The sequence below is a fragment of the Schistocerca americana genome, chromosome 6 (assembly GCF_021461395.2).
Source record: "Schistocerca americana isolate TAMUIC-IGC-003095 chromosome 6, iqSchAmer2.1, whole genome shotgun sequence".
Classification (NCBI taxonomy): Eukaryota; Metazoa; Arthropoda; class Insecta; order Orthoptera; family Acrididae; genus Schistocerca; species Schistocerca americana.
In genome coordinates this window covers 63,272,876-63,295,234 of record NC_060124.1, presented here as the reverse complement: position 1 = coordinate 63,295,234, position 22,359 = coordinate 63,272,876, and the positions used below count along the sequence as shown (strand labels likewise).

At 36.0% G+C, this 22,359-nt stretch overlaps 1 protein-coding gene across 7 annotated transcripts in view; it reads right to left on the bottom strand.

Annotated features, from left to right (window-relative positions):
• Window positions 1-4,062: 4,062 nt before the first annotated feature.
• Window positions 4,063-22,359, bottom strand: part of LOC124619247 (far upstream element-binding protein 1) — a 77,794-nt gene continuing 59,497 nt past the window's right edge. For all 7 annotated transcript variants that reach the window (XM_047145494.1, XM_047145497.1, XM_047145498.1 and 4 more), the window contains 3 exons: window positions 13,537-13,699; window positions 5,507-5,622; window positions 4,063-5,142 (listed from right to left, as the gene is read on the bottom strand). In XM_047145494.1, coding sequence (XP_047001450.1) covers window positions 5,519-5,622; window positions 13,537-13,699 — 267 coding nt within the window. In that variant the 3' untranslated portion in view covers window positions 4,063-5,142; window positions 5,507-5,518. The remainder of the gene's footprint in view (window positions 5,143-5,506; window positions 5,623-13,536; window positions 13,700-22,359) is intronic.

The following is a 22,359-nucleotide window of genomic DNA, read 5'->3' as shown; positions in this document are numbered from 1 at the left end:
TTTCCATTACGATCTTCAACACCAAAACGGATCAGCAATCCCTCCAACAATGTGTCAAGTCTATCACAGAACATGGGTGCAGGCTGCTGCACTGTGAGAGGGAGGCAAGGCCTTTCTCCCCCCCCCCCCCCCCCCCAGTGCTCCTCTACCCTCTGGTCATCAAGATACCACTTTCTTTATGCCCACAACCATCTGCAAGTATATGGTGTTCCCACTCTGCACTGTAATGACTGCAAAACAAAACCAGTCACATATTTCAACTGTGCCAAAATTCTGCCCCTAACGTTTCAATAGTAATTTCCAGAAAAAAAAAAGAGGCTGAAAATAATATTTTGTAGATTGTGAAGTCATTGAATTGAGAGATAAAAGAAAAATGTGGAGAAACACCTTAAATCAGACACACGTTAAGCTCACTGGCTACAAATGATTATGTTTCTCAAACAGATGAATCATTTGCTGAAAAGTTTACATACAGCTGAAAGAAGAAAACAGAATTTCGGAAAAACTGCAAGTTTGTGTGAAAACAAACATTTGATTCAAGAAGTTCACCAATATGCACTTCTCTGTGTCACTTTTTCAAGACACTAAGACTGTCTTCACCACTCATGACAACCTTTTAGATTTGTGCAGCTAATCTCCTCCTCCCTCCCTCCCCCCCCCCCCCCCCCCCGCCCCGATAACCCACCACACACAGTGCATAGCAGTGTGTAACATTGCCTTATTGTGAGCCAACTCATTCACTCAGCACTGCAGCACTGTTACTTTAATGGTAACTGTTGTACTTTGCACCAAGCAACTACTAGTTTAAAATTTGCCGACAGATGTCACAAGTACTTTAAATGATTATGTATGTATACATTGCTGCAATATGTTTGTTGGCTATCAACATAATAAATGGAAAATATTGAGTACCATCCTGATAAATATGCCAACAGAAAAATGAAATGTTCATTACATTCAATTACCATTGTTGAGAAATTCCACAGTCAACAATATTGTCATAAGTGGAAAGAGTTAATAATTTTGTAAACTGCAGCTCTGGCAAGATTTGTGTAACCACTACAGCCTTCACGCAGAACATTTTCACAAATAAGATTGATTAGTCCAGATATAGAAACCAAGTGCCTGCTTTCCCAATATGTTTCAGATCCACAATAAAATGTAACCACTCAGTATATGATGTACACTTTAACAACATTTTTTACTGGAGACCACATTAGTGTGTTTAAACGCACTTGTCAAAACCTTTTATGTCTAATCTTTCTAGGTCTCATGCTAACTGGAGGAAAGGAAAGAACTACTTTTTCTAGAACTATCCAAAAAGTACTATAGTTCACTGAAAATAATGATGTGTAACAATGGTCATCTGTTTCCCTGTTTCAACGCAGGTGTTTCATGAAGACAAAAAAAGGCATTTTAAGTTAATTTTGTATCAGAAAGCAACTACTTAGATGGATCATCAGAATAATGTGTTTTGAAGCTGAAAACGTACTTCTTACTGGGAGTTCATACACATTCTTGCACAATGTTCTTAAGCTCTTCATAGATGATAGTTTTCAGTACCCCCCCAAGGCAGTTTACTCTATCAACTGCCTAATTACAACACTCCATTAACCAATCTTACACTGTGTGCTTAAGAGTACTTTTGATAACATTTATTTCTCCTTTCCTGCTCCATTCACAAATGGCATGCAATAATAACAGCTGTCAACAAGCCTCCATAGTTTTCTAATTTCTTGTGCCCTTTTATGAAATGTGTGGAAGTAAGTTCGCAAACTTCTTGGAATGTATGCTCCATCAACATTAATAATAAACCTCTTCATGATTCACAGCACTTCTTGTACTGTATGCCACGTAAGCACTTAACTTTTCCATAATGACCTCACACTTGAAAAACCACTGTCTGTATACATGCCACTTTTTAGTTGGGTCTGCTGGACCTACAATTAAAGATGCTAAGAGTCCCAGACAGATGAGCAATAAGTCACCCCGATGGAATGTGCATTTCTTAAGGCACTTCTTTGTGTATGAATTAAGTTTCTTTAAGACTCTCATTCCATTTTAAGTTTCTCAGAGCAGTTCCTCCTAAGTACATTACAACTCTTACCGTTTCCACCAATTTATAGCCAACCACATATACAAATTAATGGTTCTTCGTCTGTATCCAATATATTACTGGGAAAAGCAGTTTTTACTCAATGAAGCATTTGACTACCACTGATGTCTGCTCTGTGGTTGGTTATATTTGGGCGGACCAGCAACTGTCAACTCATTTCAATCAACACTGAAAATTGTTTCTTCAACAGGCTGGCAAAATCCAAACTACATATACTGCCTGAAGAATCCAGACTATTACTCCAAGTTCAGAGCTAAAGAAAAAGTGAACAAATCTTATTTCACACCAGAAGTGAAAAATGGGACTCAAGAAAAGGTACCATGCACATAGGAGACACCAACAATCCTTCGAAACTAGTAATATAAACATCTCAACTGAAATTGGTTTAGTGCAATATTTGTGAAAATACCTAATTTCTGGCAGGAAATGAGAAAGCTCTAGTCTACTTACAAGTATGAAGATCTGTATTTCCAACATGAAGTAGGGCAAGACCAACAATTCAATAGCAAATTCTTTATCGTAATTCCGTCACAGCTGCGACTAGTTTCTAACTAACAAGTTCATTTTTGAGCCAGGTTTAGCTCGAAAATGAACCTGGTAGTTTGAAACTATTCACCAGTTTAATAAATCATAACTGTGACAGAATTGTAATAAGAAAGTATAAACTTATTTCAAGCTAGACTTTAATCAAAAAAATGGAGCTGTACTTCCTGCACCAAACCCTCAGCTAAATAAAAATCCAATATCAACCTGCACATGAACATTATAGAAGATTCTGGAAGTAAGCTGCACCAATCCACCCTCTCACAGCAGGAAAAAGAATGTTCATTGAGTCACTCATCACCCTTCAGTAAAAACCTATCCAAACCTATACCCGAGTAATGCGACATGTTCAAAAATCAACAGTCAACATGACGTACAAAAATATTTTCTGAAAATCCTTTCTAAACTGTCCTCTACTCCTGCATTACCACACCCAATGCACGAAAAACTCTGATCAAATCCTTGTATTAAAATCTTAATGATACATGAGAGTAAAACCATCTTATTGGGTGATAGCTGCTTGAGTGAAGTGCTTAAAAATGTACATGCACATTTGAGACAACACTGCAATAAAACCAAAAAATTCATGGTGCATCATGCCTGCAAACACTGTTACACAATTTTCAAATTTTATAGCACATCACAATTTTCTCCTCTTGTTAGAAATTACATGTTGCAGACATTCATTTCCACAAAATCTCTGTATATATGATTCTTTATATTTAACGACGATTTCGTTGTATGGTACAAACCATCACTTATAAAGAGCCGCCTTAATACCAACCTTTTACAGATTTGTGTATCTTTACCTCCACTCGTAGTATACATCACTGGTCACTGGGTATCCTTTCTCAGAGACTGAAGCAGTTTTATACTATGTTCTTTGATTAAATACCTGGAGATCATCGGAGATTGTATAATTTCTGAAATCCCAACATTTTATATATGTCAAGCAAACAAGAATCAGGTAAAAAGAACTACCAGAGGTACATCTGGATCACTTTAGTGAAGACATTCTGCTCTATAACGACAGACTCTCAGCAAACCACGAAAATTGGTCAATTTTATTTATTATTTTTTTTTTTTTACGTATGAAGCTCCTTATGTGACTGGATATTTTGTAGTTCTACATGTATTTTTTCTCTAAATACAGTGATAATCATCTTGTTAAAAGCTGCATTTCTTTAAATACATCAATATCAGGACAAATACAGATGGATGGGATCTATACCACCAACAGCTTTCTGCACATGATGGAAGGATTAAAACACACATTCAATTCAACCCTTTTTTGAATACAGAAACATTCTTATTTTCTACACTTTCATTTACACATTTTGTACTTGTAAACATTTGCATCATGACAGGAAAAAGTAAGTCAAAGAAAACATCACATGCACATATACTCATCAAGTGACAAATGTTTAATTTTCTCTTTTATATAAAATGTTAACAAGTTACACTAAACAGAAATTGGAAAGAGTAATGTCAACAATTTTTTAAGGATGAACATCACTTCAGAAGATGTCTGTTAAGAGTTACAATTCATTGCTAGTACGTACCAGCTTCTTGTCGAATTCCCATCTACAAACAGCACATCTTTAGCAGTTTATCAGCTTTGGAACAAGATTTACTCAAACAATAAAAATATTGACAATATGCAGGCTTATACTGGCAGTATAAACCAAAGTGCACTTACATATAAATTCAACAGAAAGTGATACTTCGTAAGAAATAATTTATGAAATGTTAAATGAAGAAGCTGGCACATGTGTGCTTATACTACACTATTATCTATTTTACCTTCTAACTATCTGTTGACAATATTATTCGATCCATTTGTCATTGAAGATAGGTCACTAAAATGGAATACTGTGGCTAAAGATTCTCTTGACAGCCACATATGTGAACAGCCATACAGTGCAGGAGGGCTCTCCAGATTCTGTGCCATGGTCACCTTTCATCCGCAGGAGACTGCTGAAGTGCCTCTTGAAGATCTTGGCATACCCCAAAATAAAAGCAGAAAGTCCCCCCCTCCCACAAATGCCTCCTCAACGAATCACACAAAAGCAAATACACATTAAGCAAGTGTGATAAGTAAGGTACTCTATCAATGGGTATCTGAGTAACAAATGTCAAAATCAACACACTTTCAGTACAAAAATTATAATCAACTCAAACATGTCGCAGGAGCTAGGGAATAATTTCAATCTTACACTATGCACAAACATAAAATGCTGAGAACTATCAGACAAAATGGCATAATTTTTCACAGTTACATCAATGCTTATGCTAAAATATAGGGAACCGGACTTAAAATTCGATAGCCATCAAACTGATCTTGCCATCTGAGAAACAGGACACAAGGCGAAATGGAAACTCAGAAACCCTTGCACAATACCAAACACTTAAAAAATTCACGAATCCAAAGTTTTTGCCAATTTTCTCGGATTATTTTTCTATGAACCACATCGAAGAATAATCTGAAAGGAAACGTAAAACACACAACATATATATCCAATATTCACAAGAAGTTCAGGTACCTGGAAAGAAAATTCGATTATGCTTACTTAACAACTCTTCCACTAGACACTATCCTTTGGTGACAATGTTTGACACCAAAGAAATTACTTCCAACTTCAGTGATTACACCAAAATTTACTGGCAGACAATTATGAACATTATTTATCAATATTGCCACTGGGCAAGAATTAAGAACTGATAAGTATCTGCTGCCATGACTACATATGGCAATATATCTGTACTAACACATGAATTCCTTATGATTAAAGCCAAACAAAAAATGGAACACACATCAAAAGACATGAAATGCAAACATTTACTTACAGTCCCAATCCATTACTGGCTCTCAGGTGCACCAGGCTGTGCACCATAACCTCCGTAGTTAGGGTAAGTATATGGAGGTTGTCCTGGACCAGGTTGCTGAGCAGGTTGTGGTGCAACTGCAAAATATCTTAAGTAAATATCACAGGAATATCTTCAACACAAATAATTTTAATAGTGTAGATGAATGGAGGGAAAATTTAACGTAAAATTGCAAATGTGAAATTTCCTTAGGTTCAATCTTGATCCACATGGATTTTGAAAGCCTTTATAAGATTCAGGAATTAGGTATGTGTGTACCCATACACACAAATTCATAAAAGCACAAATTTCACATACATGGCCACTACCACTTCCTTGCACTACAGCCTGACTCAAGCCTTAGCATTCAGATAAAACAAGTGGGCAGTTGCAGGTTTCGCTTTGTGAATATTTGAGTTTTTCACATCTGATGAAGGGCTTAGCCCAAAACCTGGATATATGCTGCATCCTTTTTCCCTGTGTCTAGTAATCAATATTTAATCTGAAGGTACATTCACACAAGCCACAGAAATTTTGTGTTACCAACAGTGGACTGGTAAGGTAAGGAATGAGTTCTGCACAGAATTGGAGAGGAAAGGAATACGTGAAAAACACTGGCAATTAGAAGGGACAGGATGCAAGGACATGAGGAAATGACTTCAGAGAAAGAAGAGGTTGGAATATATGCAGCAAATAATTGAGGATGTAGATTTCAAATGCTACTCTGACACACATCAAACTATGCAGAAGACTTATGATCCCTCCCAAATAATAATAATAATAATAATAATAATAATAATAATAATAATAATAATAATAATAATAATAATTTACAGACAGTATATCACGACAATGTTTGGCAGCATTGCAGCCCCATGTACGGCGCCATTACCAGCCACTGTTGCCCAACACTGCTTGCAGCAATGCAATTTCTGGGTCAGAAGTGTTTACACAAGGCCACACTATTGCCATAAGATGGACAAACCCACACTAGTGGATGCGAGTGTGGTACACACGCCGTTGCATTACAATAGGAATAACATTAGAAAGAACAAGAGATTGGAATTTATGGGTGTATTCTTTATTAACCAACAGCATGTTTTAGAAATTATAATTTGTTAACTAATGCTGGATATGCACTTCTCCTACTATTTTACCAGTATCTCAAAACATGATTTCAAATATCTTAGAAGCAACTGATTAAAGAGCCACTAAAACCAATACAAATATGAGAGAGGGTATACCAGTTACAACTCTAATGGGGATCATCTTTCACTTTTTAAATACTGGTGATTTGTAGGGAAACTTAATGTACCTCTTTAAAGTTCTTTATACATTAATAAGCCTCTTTGAACCATAAGTATGTAATGTTTTGGTAAGACTGAAGACTCACTGTATCACTATATACTGAAAAAGAACACCGTATACCACTCAACAATTGTCTCCTTTCAATATGTAAATTAAATAATATCCCAATAAACCCAACCAAGTCCCTATATTTTCAGCAACAGTTTATACGTAGTTCACATTAATACCTACAAAAGGTTCTATCATAGCTCTTGTTTATGGATGCCAAGTTTCCATTCATTCATTCAGTCAGCCCAATAACACTTCCTTCACAAACTGGCAACATTATACACAATATAACTGTCAGGGTGCCAGTGTTAAAGGCGACAAGATCTACACGGACCAAATGCTTCTACCAATTCAGAACAGGGCTCAAGAAACATTTTGTTAATTACACATTCCCTCCCCCACCTGTGAATGCTGTTTCATTACATGGAGAGGGCGGAAAATTTTGTAATTATGTTAGTAACATTGTTAACATGAGAAATTTGAATGGGCCGATAAAAAGAATGGTAACAGCTACATAAACTGTTACCACAGTTACTCCATAATTACAATACCCTAAGAATGTATCCCATACAGAATCTGCAAGTTTAATGGAGAAAACACTTTACCACACACCATGTGATGACTAAGACAATGTAAAACTACAGCAACCACTACAAACTTCTTTAAGATAAGTGGACTGCAGGGAAAAATGGAAATAATACCAACAAATAAAATGAAAAAGTAAAACCTAGGGAATGGCAAAATCTGTAACACAGAATGAATAATGTTCAGAATGAATAATGTTCAGAATGAATAATGTTCAGAATGAATAATGTTCAGAATGAATAATGTTCAGAATGAATAATGTTCAGAATGAATAATGTTCAGAATGAATAATGTTCAGAATGAATAATGTTCAGAATGAATAATGTTCAGAATGAATAATGTTCAGAATGAATAATGTTCAGAATGAATAATGTTCAGAATGAATAATGTTCAGAATGAATAATGTTCAGAATGAATAATGTTCAGAATGAATAATGTTCAGAATGAATAATGTTCAGAATGAATAATGTTCAGAATGAATAATGTTCAGAATGAATAATGTTCAGAATGAATAATGTTCAGAATGAATAATGTTCAGAATGAATAATGTTCAGAATGAATAATGTTCAGAATGAATAATGTTCAGAATGAATAATGTTCAGAATGAATAATGTTCAGAATGAATAATGTTCAGAATGAATAATGTTCAGAATGAATAATGTTCAGAATGAATAATGTTCAGAATGAATAAAGTTCAGAATGAATAAAGTTCAGAATGAATAATGTTCAGAATGAATAATGTTCAGAATGAATAATGTTCAGAATGAATAAAGTTCAGAATGAATAATGTTCAGAATGAATAATGTTCAGAATGAATAATGTTCAGAATGAATAAAGTTCAGAATGAATAAAGTTCAGAATGAATAAAGTTCAGAATGAATAAAGTTCAGAATGAATAAAGTTCAGAATGAATAAAGTTCAGAATGAATAAAGTTCAGAATGAATAAAGTTCAGAATGAATAAAGTTCAGAATGAATAAAGTTCAGAATGAATAAAGTTCAGAATGAATAAAGTTCAGAATGAATAAAGTTCAGAATGAATAAAGTTCAGAATGAATAAAGTTCAGAATGAATAAAGTTCAGAATGAATAAAGTTCAGAATGAATAAAGTTCAGAATGAATAAAGTTCAGAATGAATAAAGTTCAGAATGAATAAAGTTCAGAATGAATAAAGTTCAGAATGAATAAAGTTCAGAATGAATAAAGTTCAGAATGAATAAAGTTCAGAATGAATAAAGTTCAGAATGAATAAAGTTCAGAATGAATAAAGTTCAGAATGAATAAAGTTCAGAATGAATAAAGTTCAGAATGAATAAAGTTCAGAATGAATAAAGTTCAGAATGAATAAAGTTCAGAATGAATAAAGTTCAGAATGAATAAAGTTCAGAATGAATAAAGTTCAGAATGAATAAAGTTCAGAATGAATAAAGTTCAGAATGAATAAAGTTCAGAATGAATAAAGTTCAGAATGAATAAAGTTCAGAATGAATAAAGTTCAGAATGAATAAAGTTCAGAATGAATAAAGTTCAGAATGAATAAAGTTCAGAATGAATAAAGTTCAGAATGAATAAAGTTCAGAATGAATAAAGTTCAGAATGAATAAAGTTCAGAATGAATAAAGTTCAGAATGAATAAAGTTCAGAATGAATAAAGTTCAGAATGAATAAAGTTCAGAATGAATAAAGTTCAGAATGAATAAAGTTCAGAATGAATAAAGTTCAGAATGAATAAAGTTCAGAATGAATAAAGTTCAGAATGAATAAAGTTCAGAATGAATAAAGTTCAGAATGAATAAAGTTCAGAATGAATAAAGTTCAGAATGAATAAAGTTCAGAATGAATAAAGTTCAGAATGAATAAAGTTCAGAATGAATAAAGTTCAGAATGAATAAAGTTCAGAATGAATAAAGTTCAGAATGAATAAAGTTCAGAATGAATAAAGTTCAGAATGAATAAAGTTCAGAATGAATAAAGTTCAGAATGAATAAAGTTCAGAATGAATAAAGTTCAGAATGAATAAAGTTCAGAATGAATAAAGTTCAGAATGAATAAAGTTCAGAATGAATAAAGTTCAGAATGAATAAAGTTCAGAATGAATAAAGTTCAGAATGAATAAAGTTCAGAATGAATAAAGTTCAGAATGAATAAAGTTCAGAATGAATAAAGTTCAGAATGAATAAAGTTCAGAATGAATAAAGTTCAGAATGAATAAAGTTCAGAATGAATAAAGTTCAGAATGAATAAAGTTCAGAATGAATAAAGTTCAGAATGAATAAAGTTCAGAATGAATAAAGTTCAGAATGAATAAAGTTCAGAATGAATAAAGTTCAGAATGAATAAAGTTCAGAATGAATAAAGTTCAGAATGAATAAAGTTCAGAATGAATAAAGTTCAGAATGAATAAAGTTCAGAATGAATAAAGTTCAGAATGAATAAAGTTCAGAATGAATAAAGTTCAGAATGAATAAAGTTCAGAATGAATAAAGTTCAGAATGAATAAAGTTCAGAATGAATAAAGTTCAGAATGAATAAAGTTCAGAATGAATAAAGTTCAGAATGAATAAAGTTCAGAATGAATAAAGTTCAGAATGAATAAAGTTCAGAATGAATAAAGTTCAGAATGAATAAAGTTCAGAATGAATAAAGTTCAGAATGAATAAAGTTCAGAATGAATAAAGTTCAGAATGAAGAAAGTTCAGAATGAAGAAAGTTCAGAATGAAGAAAGTTCAGAATGAAGAAAGTTCAGAATGAATAAAGTTCAGAATGAATAAAGTTCAGAATGAATAAAGTTCAGAATGAATAAAGTTCAGAATGAATAAAGTTCAGTTACTACTGCAACAACAATAGTATTACCACTTAACCTAACGACACATTTAACAAATCTGCCGGCATATTTATGACTACACTCCTATCGCACAATCACACTACTTCAACAACACAGTAAAAATTGTATATACATCTATGCACAAGCAAACAAATCCAGCATTTCTTTGTCTTCAACTCACTTTGTGAACACACGATCATACCTGCACGGGTTGTGAAAGTAAGCACAGGAATTTCAAAACCCCAAGTGCATTTAATCTACAGTCAAAACAAAAAGCTAATGCAAATGTATTTTCTTGTGTGGTGATGAGAGTGCATGTAATACTGTCAGCCAAATGTTACCCAGCTTTTGTACACAATGTCACCTTCTGTGGGGGGAAAAACACTTTAATGTGAGCAAATTGTAATGCCCTCCAATAAATTTGGTACCATTCATGGTCTTCAGTCCTGAGACAGGTTTGATGCAGCTCTCCATGCTACTCTATCCTGTGCAAGCTTCTTTATCTCCCAGTACTTATTGCAACCTACTTCCTACTGAATCTGCTTAGTGTATTCATCTCTTGGTCTCCCTCTACGATTTTTACACTCCGCACTGCCCTCCAATGCTAAATTTGTGATCCCTTGATGAGTCAGAACACGTCCTACCAACCGGTCCTTTCTTCTTGTCAAGTTGTGCCACAAACTCTTCTTTCCCCAATTCTATTCAATACCTCCTCATTAGTTATGTGCTCTACCCATCTAATCTTCAACATTCTTCTGTAGCACCACATTTCGAAAGCTTCTATTCTCTTCTTGTCCAAACTATTTATCGTCCATGTTTCACTTCCATACATTGCCACACTCCATACAAATACTTCCAGAAACGACTTCCTGACACCTAAATCTATACTCCATGTTAACAAATTTCTCTTCTTCAGAAACGATTTCCTTGCCATTGCCAGTCTACATTTTATATCCTCTCTACTTCAACCATCATCAGTTATTTTGTTCCCCAAATAGCAAAACTCTTTTACTACTTTAAGTGTCTCATTTCCTAATCTAATTCCCTCAGCATCACCCGACTTAAATCTACTACATTCCATTATCCTCATTTTGCTTTCGTTGATGTTCATCTTATACCCTCATTTCAAGACACTGTCCATTCCGTTCAACTGCTCTTCCAAGTCCTTTGCTGTGTCTGACAGAATTACAATGTCATCGGCGAACCTCAAAGTTTTTATTTCTTCTCCATGGATTTTAATACCTACTCCGAATTTTTCTTTTGTTTCCGTTACTGCTTGTTCAATACACAGATTGCATAACATCAGGGATAGGCTACAACCCTGTCTCACTCCCTTCCCAACCGCTGCTTCCCTTTCATGCCCCTCGATTTATAACTGCCATCTGCTTTCTGTACAAATTGTAAATAGCCTTTCGCTCCCTGTATTTAACCCCTGCCACCCTCAGAATTTGAAAGAGAGTATTCCAGTCAACATTGTCAAAAGCTGTCTAAGTCTACAAATGCTAGAAATGTAGGTTTGCCTTTCCTTAATATAGTTTCTAAGAAATCGTAGGGTCAGTATTGCCTCACGTGTTCTAACATTTCTACGGAATCCCATCTGATCTTCCCCGAGGTCGGCTTCTACCAGTTTTTCCATTCGTCTGTAAAGAATTCGCGTTAGTATTTTGCAGCTGTGACTTATTAAACTGATATTTAGGTAATTTTCACATCTGTCAACACCCGCTTCCTTTGGGATTTGAATTATTATACTCTTCTTGAAGTCTGAGGGTATTTCGCCTGTCTCATACATCTTGCTCACCAGATGGTAGAGTTTTGTCAGGACTGGCTCCCCCAAGGCTGTCAGTAGTTCTAATGGAATGTTGTCTACTCCCGGGGCCTTGTTTTGACTCAGGTCTTTCAGTGCTCTGTCAAACTCTTCACGCAGTATCTTATCTCCCATTTCATCTTCACCTACATCCTCTTCCATTTCCATAATATTGTCCTCAAGAATATCGCCCTTGTATAGACCCTCTATATACTCCTTCCACCTTTCTGCTTTCCCTTCTTTGCTTAGAACTGGGTTCCCATCTGAGCTCTTGATATTCATGCATGGTTCTCTTTTCTCCAAAGGTCTCTCTAATTTTCCTGTAGGCAGTATCTATCTTACCCCTAGTGAGATAAGCCTCTACATCCATACATTTGTCCTTTAGCCATCCCTGCTTATACATTTTACACTTCCTGTCGATCTCATTTTTGAGACGTTTGTATTCCTTTTTGCCGCCTCCTTTTACTGCATTTTTATATTTTCTCCTTGCATCAATTAAATTCAATATTACTTCTTGTTACCCAAGGATTTCTACTACCCCTCGTCTTCTATCTACTTGACCCTCTGCTGCCTTCACTACTTCATCCCTCAGAGCTACACATTCTTCTTCTACTGTATTTCTTTCCCTCATTCCTGTTAACTGTTCCCTTATGCTCACCTTTTTGGCGTTTCTTCAGTTTTAATCTACAGTTCATAACCAATAGATTGTGGTCAGAATCCACATCTGCCCCTGGAAATGATACACAATGGACAGGAATATAGCCTTGTTTCTTCCTGATACTTTCAGCATGGGACAGTCATTGCAGTTTTCTACATGTGTGGAGAAAGTATATAGTAAAGCTTGATTATAGAGGTACTTAAGTACCACTTCGTTTGACTACTGAGGAGATCGAAACCACCTGACAATAAGCAAAATCAGCATTTTTTGAAGACCTGAAACTGATGATTTAAAAGGAAGGAGCTAAGACTCATGAGCAACATCACGCTTTTTCAGTCAAGAAATGAGACATCCTCCATATTTTAATAAGCTTTCACACAGTATACATTAGTGTAACAAGTACACCACCAAAGGCCCAATCAAGCTAATCTACAGATATAAACGGCAAAAATCAAACAAAGGGGGGCTCTCACAGTTTTGAGCAGATTTTTAATGTAATATTTCATAAGTTATAAGTATTTATGTTCAGCTTCTCTACCAGAGGGAAAACTACTGACCTTTTCATACAATCGATTTAATAGTTTACCTGAAGTTTTACTATGTAATTCGTACTTATTACACCGTAAAGACCAATAATTTTATGAGATTCTATAGGACAAATATCCTGATCTTATGAATTGTGGAGGCTGACTGACATCATGAAGTCTGTAAGTTATCTGTCTATAAGGGCAGACTCTTATCATTATCTGAATACTGAGTCGAGGGAGGTATACAAGGACACCTACCTGGCGCTCCTCCGTAGTATCCAGCAGCCTGATACGCATATGGCTGGCCGTATGGTGGCTGTGGTTGGGCAGGCTGGGTCGGCTGTGGTGCTGCACCAGGTTGCTGTGGAGCCTGTGGCTGAGGTTGACCAGGCTGTGGTCCTCCAGGACCAGCTTGCCCAACCTAAAGTGAATACAGAAAACAATTAGCACATCCAAACACACTTATCCTACATTAAAATATTGTGACAGTTCAAAATATGGTCATTTCCAAAGGGTGTTCAACAAAGGCTCTTAGACGGTAAGGTTTAAAAAATGTAAAAGCTATTAACAGCTTTAGTTCATTTCTCACTGCAGTTTTTGAAATGAAGTATTAATTACATCAGGCTTAATGGAATTGTATTTAAATGCACGCAAAACATGCAAATTGTGAACTTAATTCTTCTCATAGTGGCAAAATTGCATCTTTAGGTTTTGTGTGTGTGTGTGTGTGTGTGTGTGTGTGTGTGTGTGTGCATGTGTGTGCGTGTGTGTGTGTGTGTTTTAAAAAATCACGAACGGAGAATGAAATGTAAGCCAACACAATTATGCATTATTAGTTTTTTTTTTTTTTATATTTTCTTCAGAATGCTTCACAGAAAAGGATTAGCCTGGTGGCAACTGTTTGATCAAAAAAATTTCACAATTTAGAGGTTGAGATTCATACAATTTTTGCTGTAGAAAAGAGCAGGTTTTCTAGGGGCCAACTTTTTTGGTTTGCAATGTCCCGTATTGTTACTGTTTAACTGGCACCAAAATCAAGATTTACACAAAACTAATTTTCAATTGGTATAGAAATACTACTAATCTTAAGGTTTTTGCAACAATTCCTATAGTTAAATTTTAAATAGAAATTCCATCAACACAGTCATCTGTGAGACAACCAGGCATGTAAGAGGAGGAGGAGGAGGAGGAGGAGATCAGTGTTTAACGTCCCGTTGACAACGAGGTCATTAGAGATGGAGCATAAGCTCGAACTAGGGAAGGAAATTGGCCATACCCCTTCAAAGGTACCATCCCAGCATTTGCCTGAAACAATTTAGGGAAATCATGGAAAACATTAATCAGGATGGCCAGACACTGGTTTGAACAGAGGTCCTCCCGAATGAGAGTCCAGTGTGTTAAGCAATGCACCACCTTGCTCCAGTAGATGTGTAAGAAATCCTCAAGTGAACACGCTTCAACCTGATGTCAATGGAGCATGGCACCAAACTTCAATACCTACACACATTACAAGCAGAAGAACGTTAGCGAAGTATTACTTCAAACTACCTGACTGATTAAATGCCTTTGCGTAATATTGTGAAAATAATAACTATGTAATAATGCCCTGTGTTTTGAATTGTACTGCTGACATTGGTAGAATAAGAGTATCTTGCTCTTTCATAAGTCCCAAAAACAATCACAAACAATGAGTGATGCAACATAATTCATCAAACTTTACTACCATCATACTTCAATTTAATATTAACCAAAATGTATTTCTACTAATGTTCAAGCTTTCATGTGTTCACAGTTACAGAAACAAGTTAATATGTTCATTCATAATGATAGCAGGAGAAAATATAAACAAATCTAATTTTCTGATAATCACGCCAAATAAGTAAGTTCTGCCCACATCACAAAATTCTATTTTTAATTTCATCTCTCAATATATGGTACAAATTCTCTATTAACTCGTTTTGCAGAAGTAAAGAAAGAAGTAATTGAATTGTTGAACTGAACAACTCATTTCACTACCAATACATAAAAATTACAGTGACCTTTGTATTTAAAAACATGTACCTGCAAATTAGAAGTATTTTGCCACCCAAACTGTCAACTGAATGTAAAACTTTGCATTAAAATTAAAAGCATTTGTAACAATTAACCCACTGTAGTGTTTACAACGAACACCGGCAGATTTTTGTAGCCAGCAGGCCAGTCTTCAGTCAGATTCTGAGATGGAATATGTTCGTGATCAAACCTAACAATGTGATAATATAGAGTATTATTTAAAATGGTTCATCTGTAAACTTTATTATTATACATATCACACATGAAAGTCTGTAGATCAGAAGAATCTCAGGTTATCGATGAGAATCAACTGTTGCAGCAAAGAAAAACAGTATTTTTACTTCATTTAATTACCCCCCCCCCCCCTGTCTGATAAACTATTCCCAATATTAGCAGTTGTTACAAATAGAAACAAATTCCTTTACATTTCAGCAGATTTTGAAACAGTGTAACTACAGTATTCGCATATTTTAAAAAAATAAAAATGAGCAACTCAGCTTGAAAGATTCAGTTATGTGACAAATTTTGAAATGTTATGCTCCCTGCACATTTGTATTTCCTTATGCAAATTCCGAACAAATTGTTTCCATTGTAAGACCTCACAGTAGTCTGCAAGAGAATGACTTCACACATTTCTTTGTGTTGGAAGTAAGTTTATCTTATTGTTGGTATTTCCCTGCCTTTTTATGTAAATTTTATTTCCCTGTTAATTCCTCATTTCCAGACAAGTCACCATGCTGGTTAGAACTTTTGGATAATACATCTGATTAAATGCACAATCTGCTGCTCACAAGGAAACCTCCCCATCGCACCCCCCTCAGATTTAGTTATAAGTTGGCACAGTGGATAGGCCTTGAAAAACTGAACACAGGTCAATCGAGAAAACAGGAAGTAGTTGTGTGGAACTATCAAAAAAATAAGTAAAATATACAAACTGAGTAGTCCATGCGCAACATATCCATCATCATGGATAATGCGATATCAGGAGCACCGTGGCCCCGTGGTTAGCATGAGCAGCTGCCGAACTAGAGGTCCTTGGTTCAAGTCTTCCCTCGGGTGAAAAGTTTAATTTTTTATTTTCGAAAAGTTATGATCTGTCCGTTCGTTCATTGATGTGTCTGTTCACTGAAATAAGTTTAGTGTCTGTGTTTTGAGACCGCACCGCAAAACCGTGCGATTAGTAGATGAAAGGACGTGCCTCTCCAATGGGAACCGAAAACATTTAATCGCAAGGTCTTACGATTCCTCCACAGGAAAACAAGTCTGATATATTCTATAGGACACTGGTGACGGCATGTGCGTCACATGACTGGAATATGTTGTCGACCCACCTAACTTTTACACTTGGCGAATGGGTAAAAAGGTTCTTCTACCTTGCCCAATTTAGGTTTTCTTGTGGATGTGATAATCACTCCCAAAAAAGTGATGAAAACATAAGTGTTTGTCACATAAACTGCAACAAATGAATGCAACAGTTTCACAGTCACACAGTTTTCACTGTGCTCTGCCACAACATATGTTTTTAACGTTTTCAAATTCTTCCGTGTGTAGACCGTCAAATCCTGCATATGTCCAAGCAAATCTGAACATGTCCTGAAATTTTGGAAAGCGAAGTTGATTATGTGTAAGTGCCTGAACTTTCACAATTGTCTGAAAATAAAAAATTAAAATTTTCATTCGAGGGAAGACTTGAACCAAGGACCTCTCGTTCCGCAGCTGCTCACGCTAACCACGGGACCACTGCGCTCTTCAGCTCACGTTATCCTTGATGTTGGATATCCTACACATGGATTACTCAGTTTGTATATTTTGCTTATTTTTTTCATAGTTCCACACAACTTCTTCCTGTTTTCTCGATTGATCTGTGTTCAGTGTTTTAAGGCCTATCCACTGTGCCAACTTCTAACTAAATCTGAGGGGGGTGCGATGGGGAGGTTCCCTTGTTAGTACTTTCTTTTTTCATATAATTGCTCTTCTGGAAGCTTTTACTGAGATGACGTGGCCTTAGTTTTAATATCATATCCCTACATCCTTACTTCATAGGCACATATGTTCAATTTGAATGGTTTTAGACATAATGAACATACGTTAGCTATTTCTGTGCAAATTCGTTTGATACAGTTTTATATACAGAAATCAATTTGGGAACAAATTTTGCTGCCATAGGCTTCATTCCTGAAATGTTCCAGTCACAAACCCCCTCAGATTGACTCAGCAATTAGTGATAATTTTCTTACTTTTTTTTTCGTTTGTACTGGGACATACCACCATGAACCTTTCAGAGGTAGGTGGCTTGCACAGGTAGGTACCATATGCCCAGATCAGAATAACAAACTGATTGACATCTAGCCGTTTGCGTGGCTGCTACCATAGGAACAGCCAATCAGAGAATGCCCTTGGCTGCACCACCTGTTCCATTTACTGTTGTCAATCTCTCTGCTACAGCAGCGAGCAGCTACTTTACTGTAGCCAGTTGCAGACGACACTCATGGCCAGTAACTTAAACAGTTGTCCGTTTCATTATATGCTTTGTTTCTCAGTGTGGTGAATTTATTTTGTGCTACAAAATGTCTTAAGCTTGTAGTGGAAGTGGGCAATGAAGTAAGGATGCAAAACAAAGTTGAGCAATCTGATGGTCGAGAGAACTGCAGACGCTTCAAAGATATACCAAAATACTGTGATCAACCATTGTAAGGAAAAATACTGTGCAGATGGGGAAGAGCCTGGATCATCCAAACTGTGGACATCCAGTAAAAATAATACAAAAACACTAGTAACAAACTTGCACTCTCTTCAACAAGATGCTGTTTGTTGTCACAGATATAGATATTACAAGGGAAAAGAACATCCAACTACAAAAAAACTGTGCTCTACTCTTCTTGAGGTAGAGTTATTCTGTGGCAGCTAGACTCCTTTGTTAATGGTTGTCAGAGCCCTTGGTTTTCAGTAAAAAAAAAAAAAGAAAAAAAAAAGAAAAAAAAAAAAAAAAATGGACGGAAGATTATGAGGGAGTCAGCCTTGGCATTGCCAATTTTTAAGAAATATCATTAAAATGCAGTTTTCAAACACTATGTGGCCTGATGAAACTTTGATAAACACCTTTCATTCAGTCAGATATGACTTGACAGATGATAGCATACTGGGAAGTTCTGTTCACATGGGAAAAGGTGCAAGACTTATTGTTTGGAACTGCATCTGGTACAGGAGATTTAAGCTAAGATCAGTCATCTGTTGTCATAATGGGTAATTCCCTCGTACCACTGTTAGGTGCTCGACGACCGCCAACTTGTTTGTCCGAAGATCACGAAATGGACTACAAACAAACCAGGTTCTTGACACAGACATCTAAATACTGGGACAGCGTCGTTAGAGAGGCTATCAAAATTCGCACCAGGGATGGACTCATCAACTAAGATAGCAGCTACAACCATGGGAACCAGCACCGAGTCTAATTAAAAAGACACTCAGCAAAGGAAACAAACGAGTGACTAGGGTGGAAGAGGCAATTACACCGATACCACCACCACAGACGCAGACATCTCACCAACCACTGACGGAGGGGCGCAGACCGCGGAAAGAATGCTTCGCACAGGGAGGGGATTTAAGATGGCCACCCACCCCCAGTAGCTCAGTTTGTCAACGCACCTGACGATGGCGACATGTCTGATCGCCGAAATATTGTGCCTGTTGGACACTATGGACCAGCAGTACACCCATGGACTGTTCCGAGCATTACAAAACTTAACTCTTTTAGTTATATACAACAATAAATAATATTTTTAGATATGTTAAAAATTATGAACTCGGTTTTTAAACTTTTTAAAGATTGCAATACGTTTTTCACCAAGAAGCTACTGAACATAATGACCTGATTTTGCTTCCTTCTGTTGATATATGTAATTGCATACACCCCAAATAATTTAAAAGCTTCATGTTATTTACTTTTTGAGTTATGAGGGAAAAGAACCAACTGAGATGAAGTGCAGGAAATGAGTGAAACATTGCTAACGTGGTTATCAGAACTTTTTGGTTGTTTTAATGTAAATCAAAAGCCGCCAACACAGTAGATCGTCCCATCAAATGATGACTGATTATCCATCTTTAGTCTGAGCTTTCTCCTTCTGCTTCTTGTTGTTTCTCGATTTCTTTTCTCTGCTGATTATTCACACTGTATCCACTGGGTCCAATTTAATTTCACAGAAAGTTCCATACTTAATTACTTTTGTTTACCTTTCATGCCTTCATTGAATGTAATTACAGCATCATTAGTTGTAATTTTAATAATAATAATTTCCCCACAAAATCCTGTTTCCAAATTTTGCTGTTCAGTGACTCATTAACATATTTTGTATTAGCTCCAACACATCTTTTTACGAGCTCTCTGGCAAATAAATTTAGCACAGGCTTAATAGCTTCCATCACTGCAGGTGGTGAAGTATTTTTGTGCCTAATGCTGTGAACAGTTCCTTCATACACTGTACATCGATACAGACACCATGCCTTTTTGCCCTTGGGACAAACATAATGCATTTGGTTGGAATTAGAAGAGCATTTGCAGTATCATACAGCACACAAAGGCTTTCATGTTAAAAATGGAATCATAATTATCTCTCATTGCATTCCAACAAAATGAGGTTATTGTATTTATTGCAGCATCTGTCAGTCTACATCTACATGACTACTCTGCAACTCGCACATAAGTGCCTGGCAGACAGTTCTTCAAACCACCTTCAGGGGGCCGACAGTTCTTCAAACCACCTTCAGACTATTTCCCTGCCATTCCACACTCTTAATAGTGTGCAAGTGTACTGTCAGTAAAACAGTATTTGGATTGCCTTCCCCACAAAAGTATCTAGGTGGCCATTGTAAAAGCTACTCCTAACTGTAATTCTAAATTTACTGGATTTTTTCCTTACTCATGTGGATGGCCTCACTTTTCTTTATTCAGAGACTGTCACTTTTCGTACCAATCAAGTACTGCATCTAAGTCATTTTGCAATTGTTTTGATCTTCCAATGACTTCATTAGACAGTAAGTGACAGCATCATCTGCAAACAATCTAAAAGGACTGCTGGTGTAATCTCCTCAATAATTTATGTAGATGAAGAACAGAAGAGGACCTCCTTACCACATGCATATTTTCTATCGGAAATCTTTTTACCCTTATATTTTAACTGTATTTTTTGCAACTCCGCAATCATCCTCTTTTGGACAACATATTCCAGTTTAGTGATAAGGTTACTAGGCCCATTAAGACTAATTCTGAATGTCTTGACGGACTTGGTATCATCATTACCTATTGTAATTAATATACTGTGCATCACATTTGATCTCTGATTGCAGAAAAAATTTCTCGATTCCCTTCAGTTACGTAGCACATGCTATACCCATATGGATAACTGAACAATTCCACATAAGCCATAGTATTTTTACCATCTTTCCAACCTTTGCAACCCTTGCAAGAAGTAGTGACCACTTTGGCATTCATAACTTTTCCAGATTTACTTCCTATTACAGACCATACTCCTCAATGTAATGATGTCCCCTTGTACACCATTCACTATCACACAAAACTTATAACTTGTTTTGTGCTCTTTTTTTAGTCTAATTTCTTCTGTTGCAACGTTACTGACACATAACTTCTTCATACCCTGAATCAATATTAATTTTACTGTTGATGAAGGTGTTTTATACAACAAAATATTGAGACTTGTTGGACCCTGTCCTGAACATATCCTTCCATACACTGGTCTTCAATTAATAGTGTAGACTTTTTCCTTTTCTCTGACTAGGGTAGTTATGAAATGAGCCTACCATTGCATAGTTAACGTGTTATGGCAATTTTTGCAATTGAACACTGATATATCGTTTATATTAAAATTTATATTTCCAACACATAGGTAGCAGAGCCATATTAAATTCAGCAAACAGTACATTTATGTCCAGAATAACACAGCCTGTAACATCAGTAATGCCTGAAGCATGTTTGTTTCAATAGTTATCCTGTTTCATAAATTTTTCATTTCTAAGCACATACATTGTTATTTTCACAGATATCTTTGGCTTAATGTAAAAATGGAAATTCTAGGTTGGAATATCACCAATATTATATATTAGGAAAGGAACAGATTGCTACTCACCGAAAAGATGACGTGCTGAGTTGCAGAGAGGCACGTTGAAAAGGCTGTTACATATAAGCTCTCTGCCAAAGTCTTCCTTCAGAAAATAAAAGGACGCTCTGGCCAAAAGTTTATACATAACAGTCTTTTCATCATGCCTGTCCGTGTAGCTATCTGCCCTTTTCATAATACTGTTTGGCTGAATATATGTTCTTATACCGATTGCCACAGAAAGACTAATCATCTTATAGGATACTTTCTTCTTCCACATGATCAATCATAAAACACTTAAACTAAACACAGGAGCTGTTCAAATATCATATGCAAATGTTTACAATTTACTTCACACAAGATGGCTGCAAGTATGAGACATTTAGCTTTCAAACTGATGACTATAAGTAGAAGTTCTAGTTTCGACATTTTGTGTGATTACAAATTTCACTAAACACAAAATTAGACTCCAGGAAAATTAAAAGCTGATCTCAGGACATCGGGTGGTGGTGGTGGTGGTGTGGTGGTGGTGGTGAAGGGGAGCTCTTGAGGCACGTCAGAGAACACTGTTTAAAATAAGCTGTAACGCTGAAATATTAGAAGATACTGCACTTAATATTTTCACCAAAATGTTCCTAGACAGTTGGAGCATAAGGAAACTAATTTTGGAACTACTTTTTGGTGACCTCAACCCTCAAATGGTACGGTGCGGGTCAGATCCAACCCAGCTGTTCAATTTTCCCCTACACTGTTCTAGCCGCTTAGTGCAGGAAGTGAGTCGACCAAGAGCCCTACTAGCCAGTCGTGCTCTGCTTATTGGACTGACTGCAGTTATCGTGTAAGTAATCTTGGCTCACTATGCGTGTTCTGGGTCGTATCTGACCCGACCTTACCTGTTAAGTCACTAATTTTACTGTGC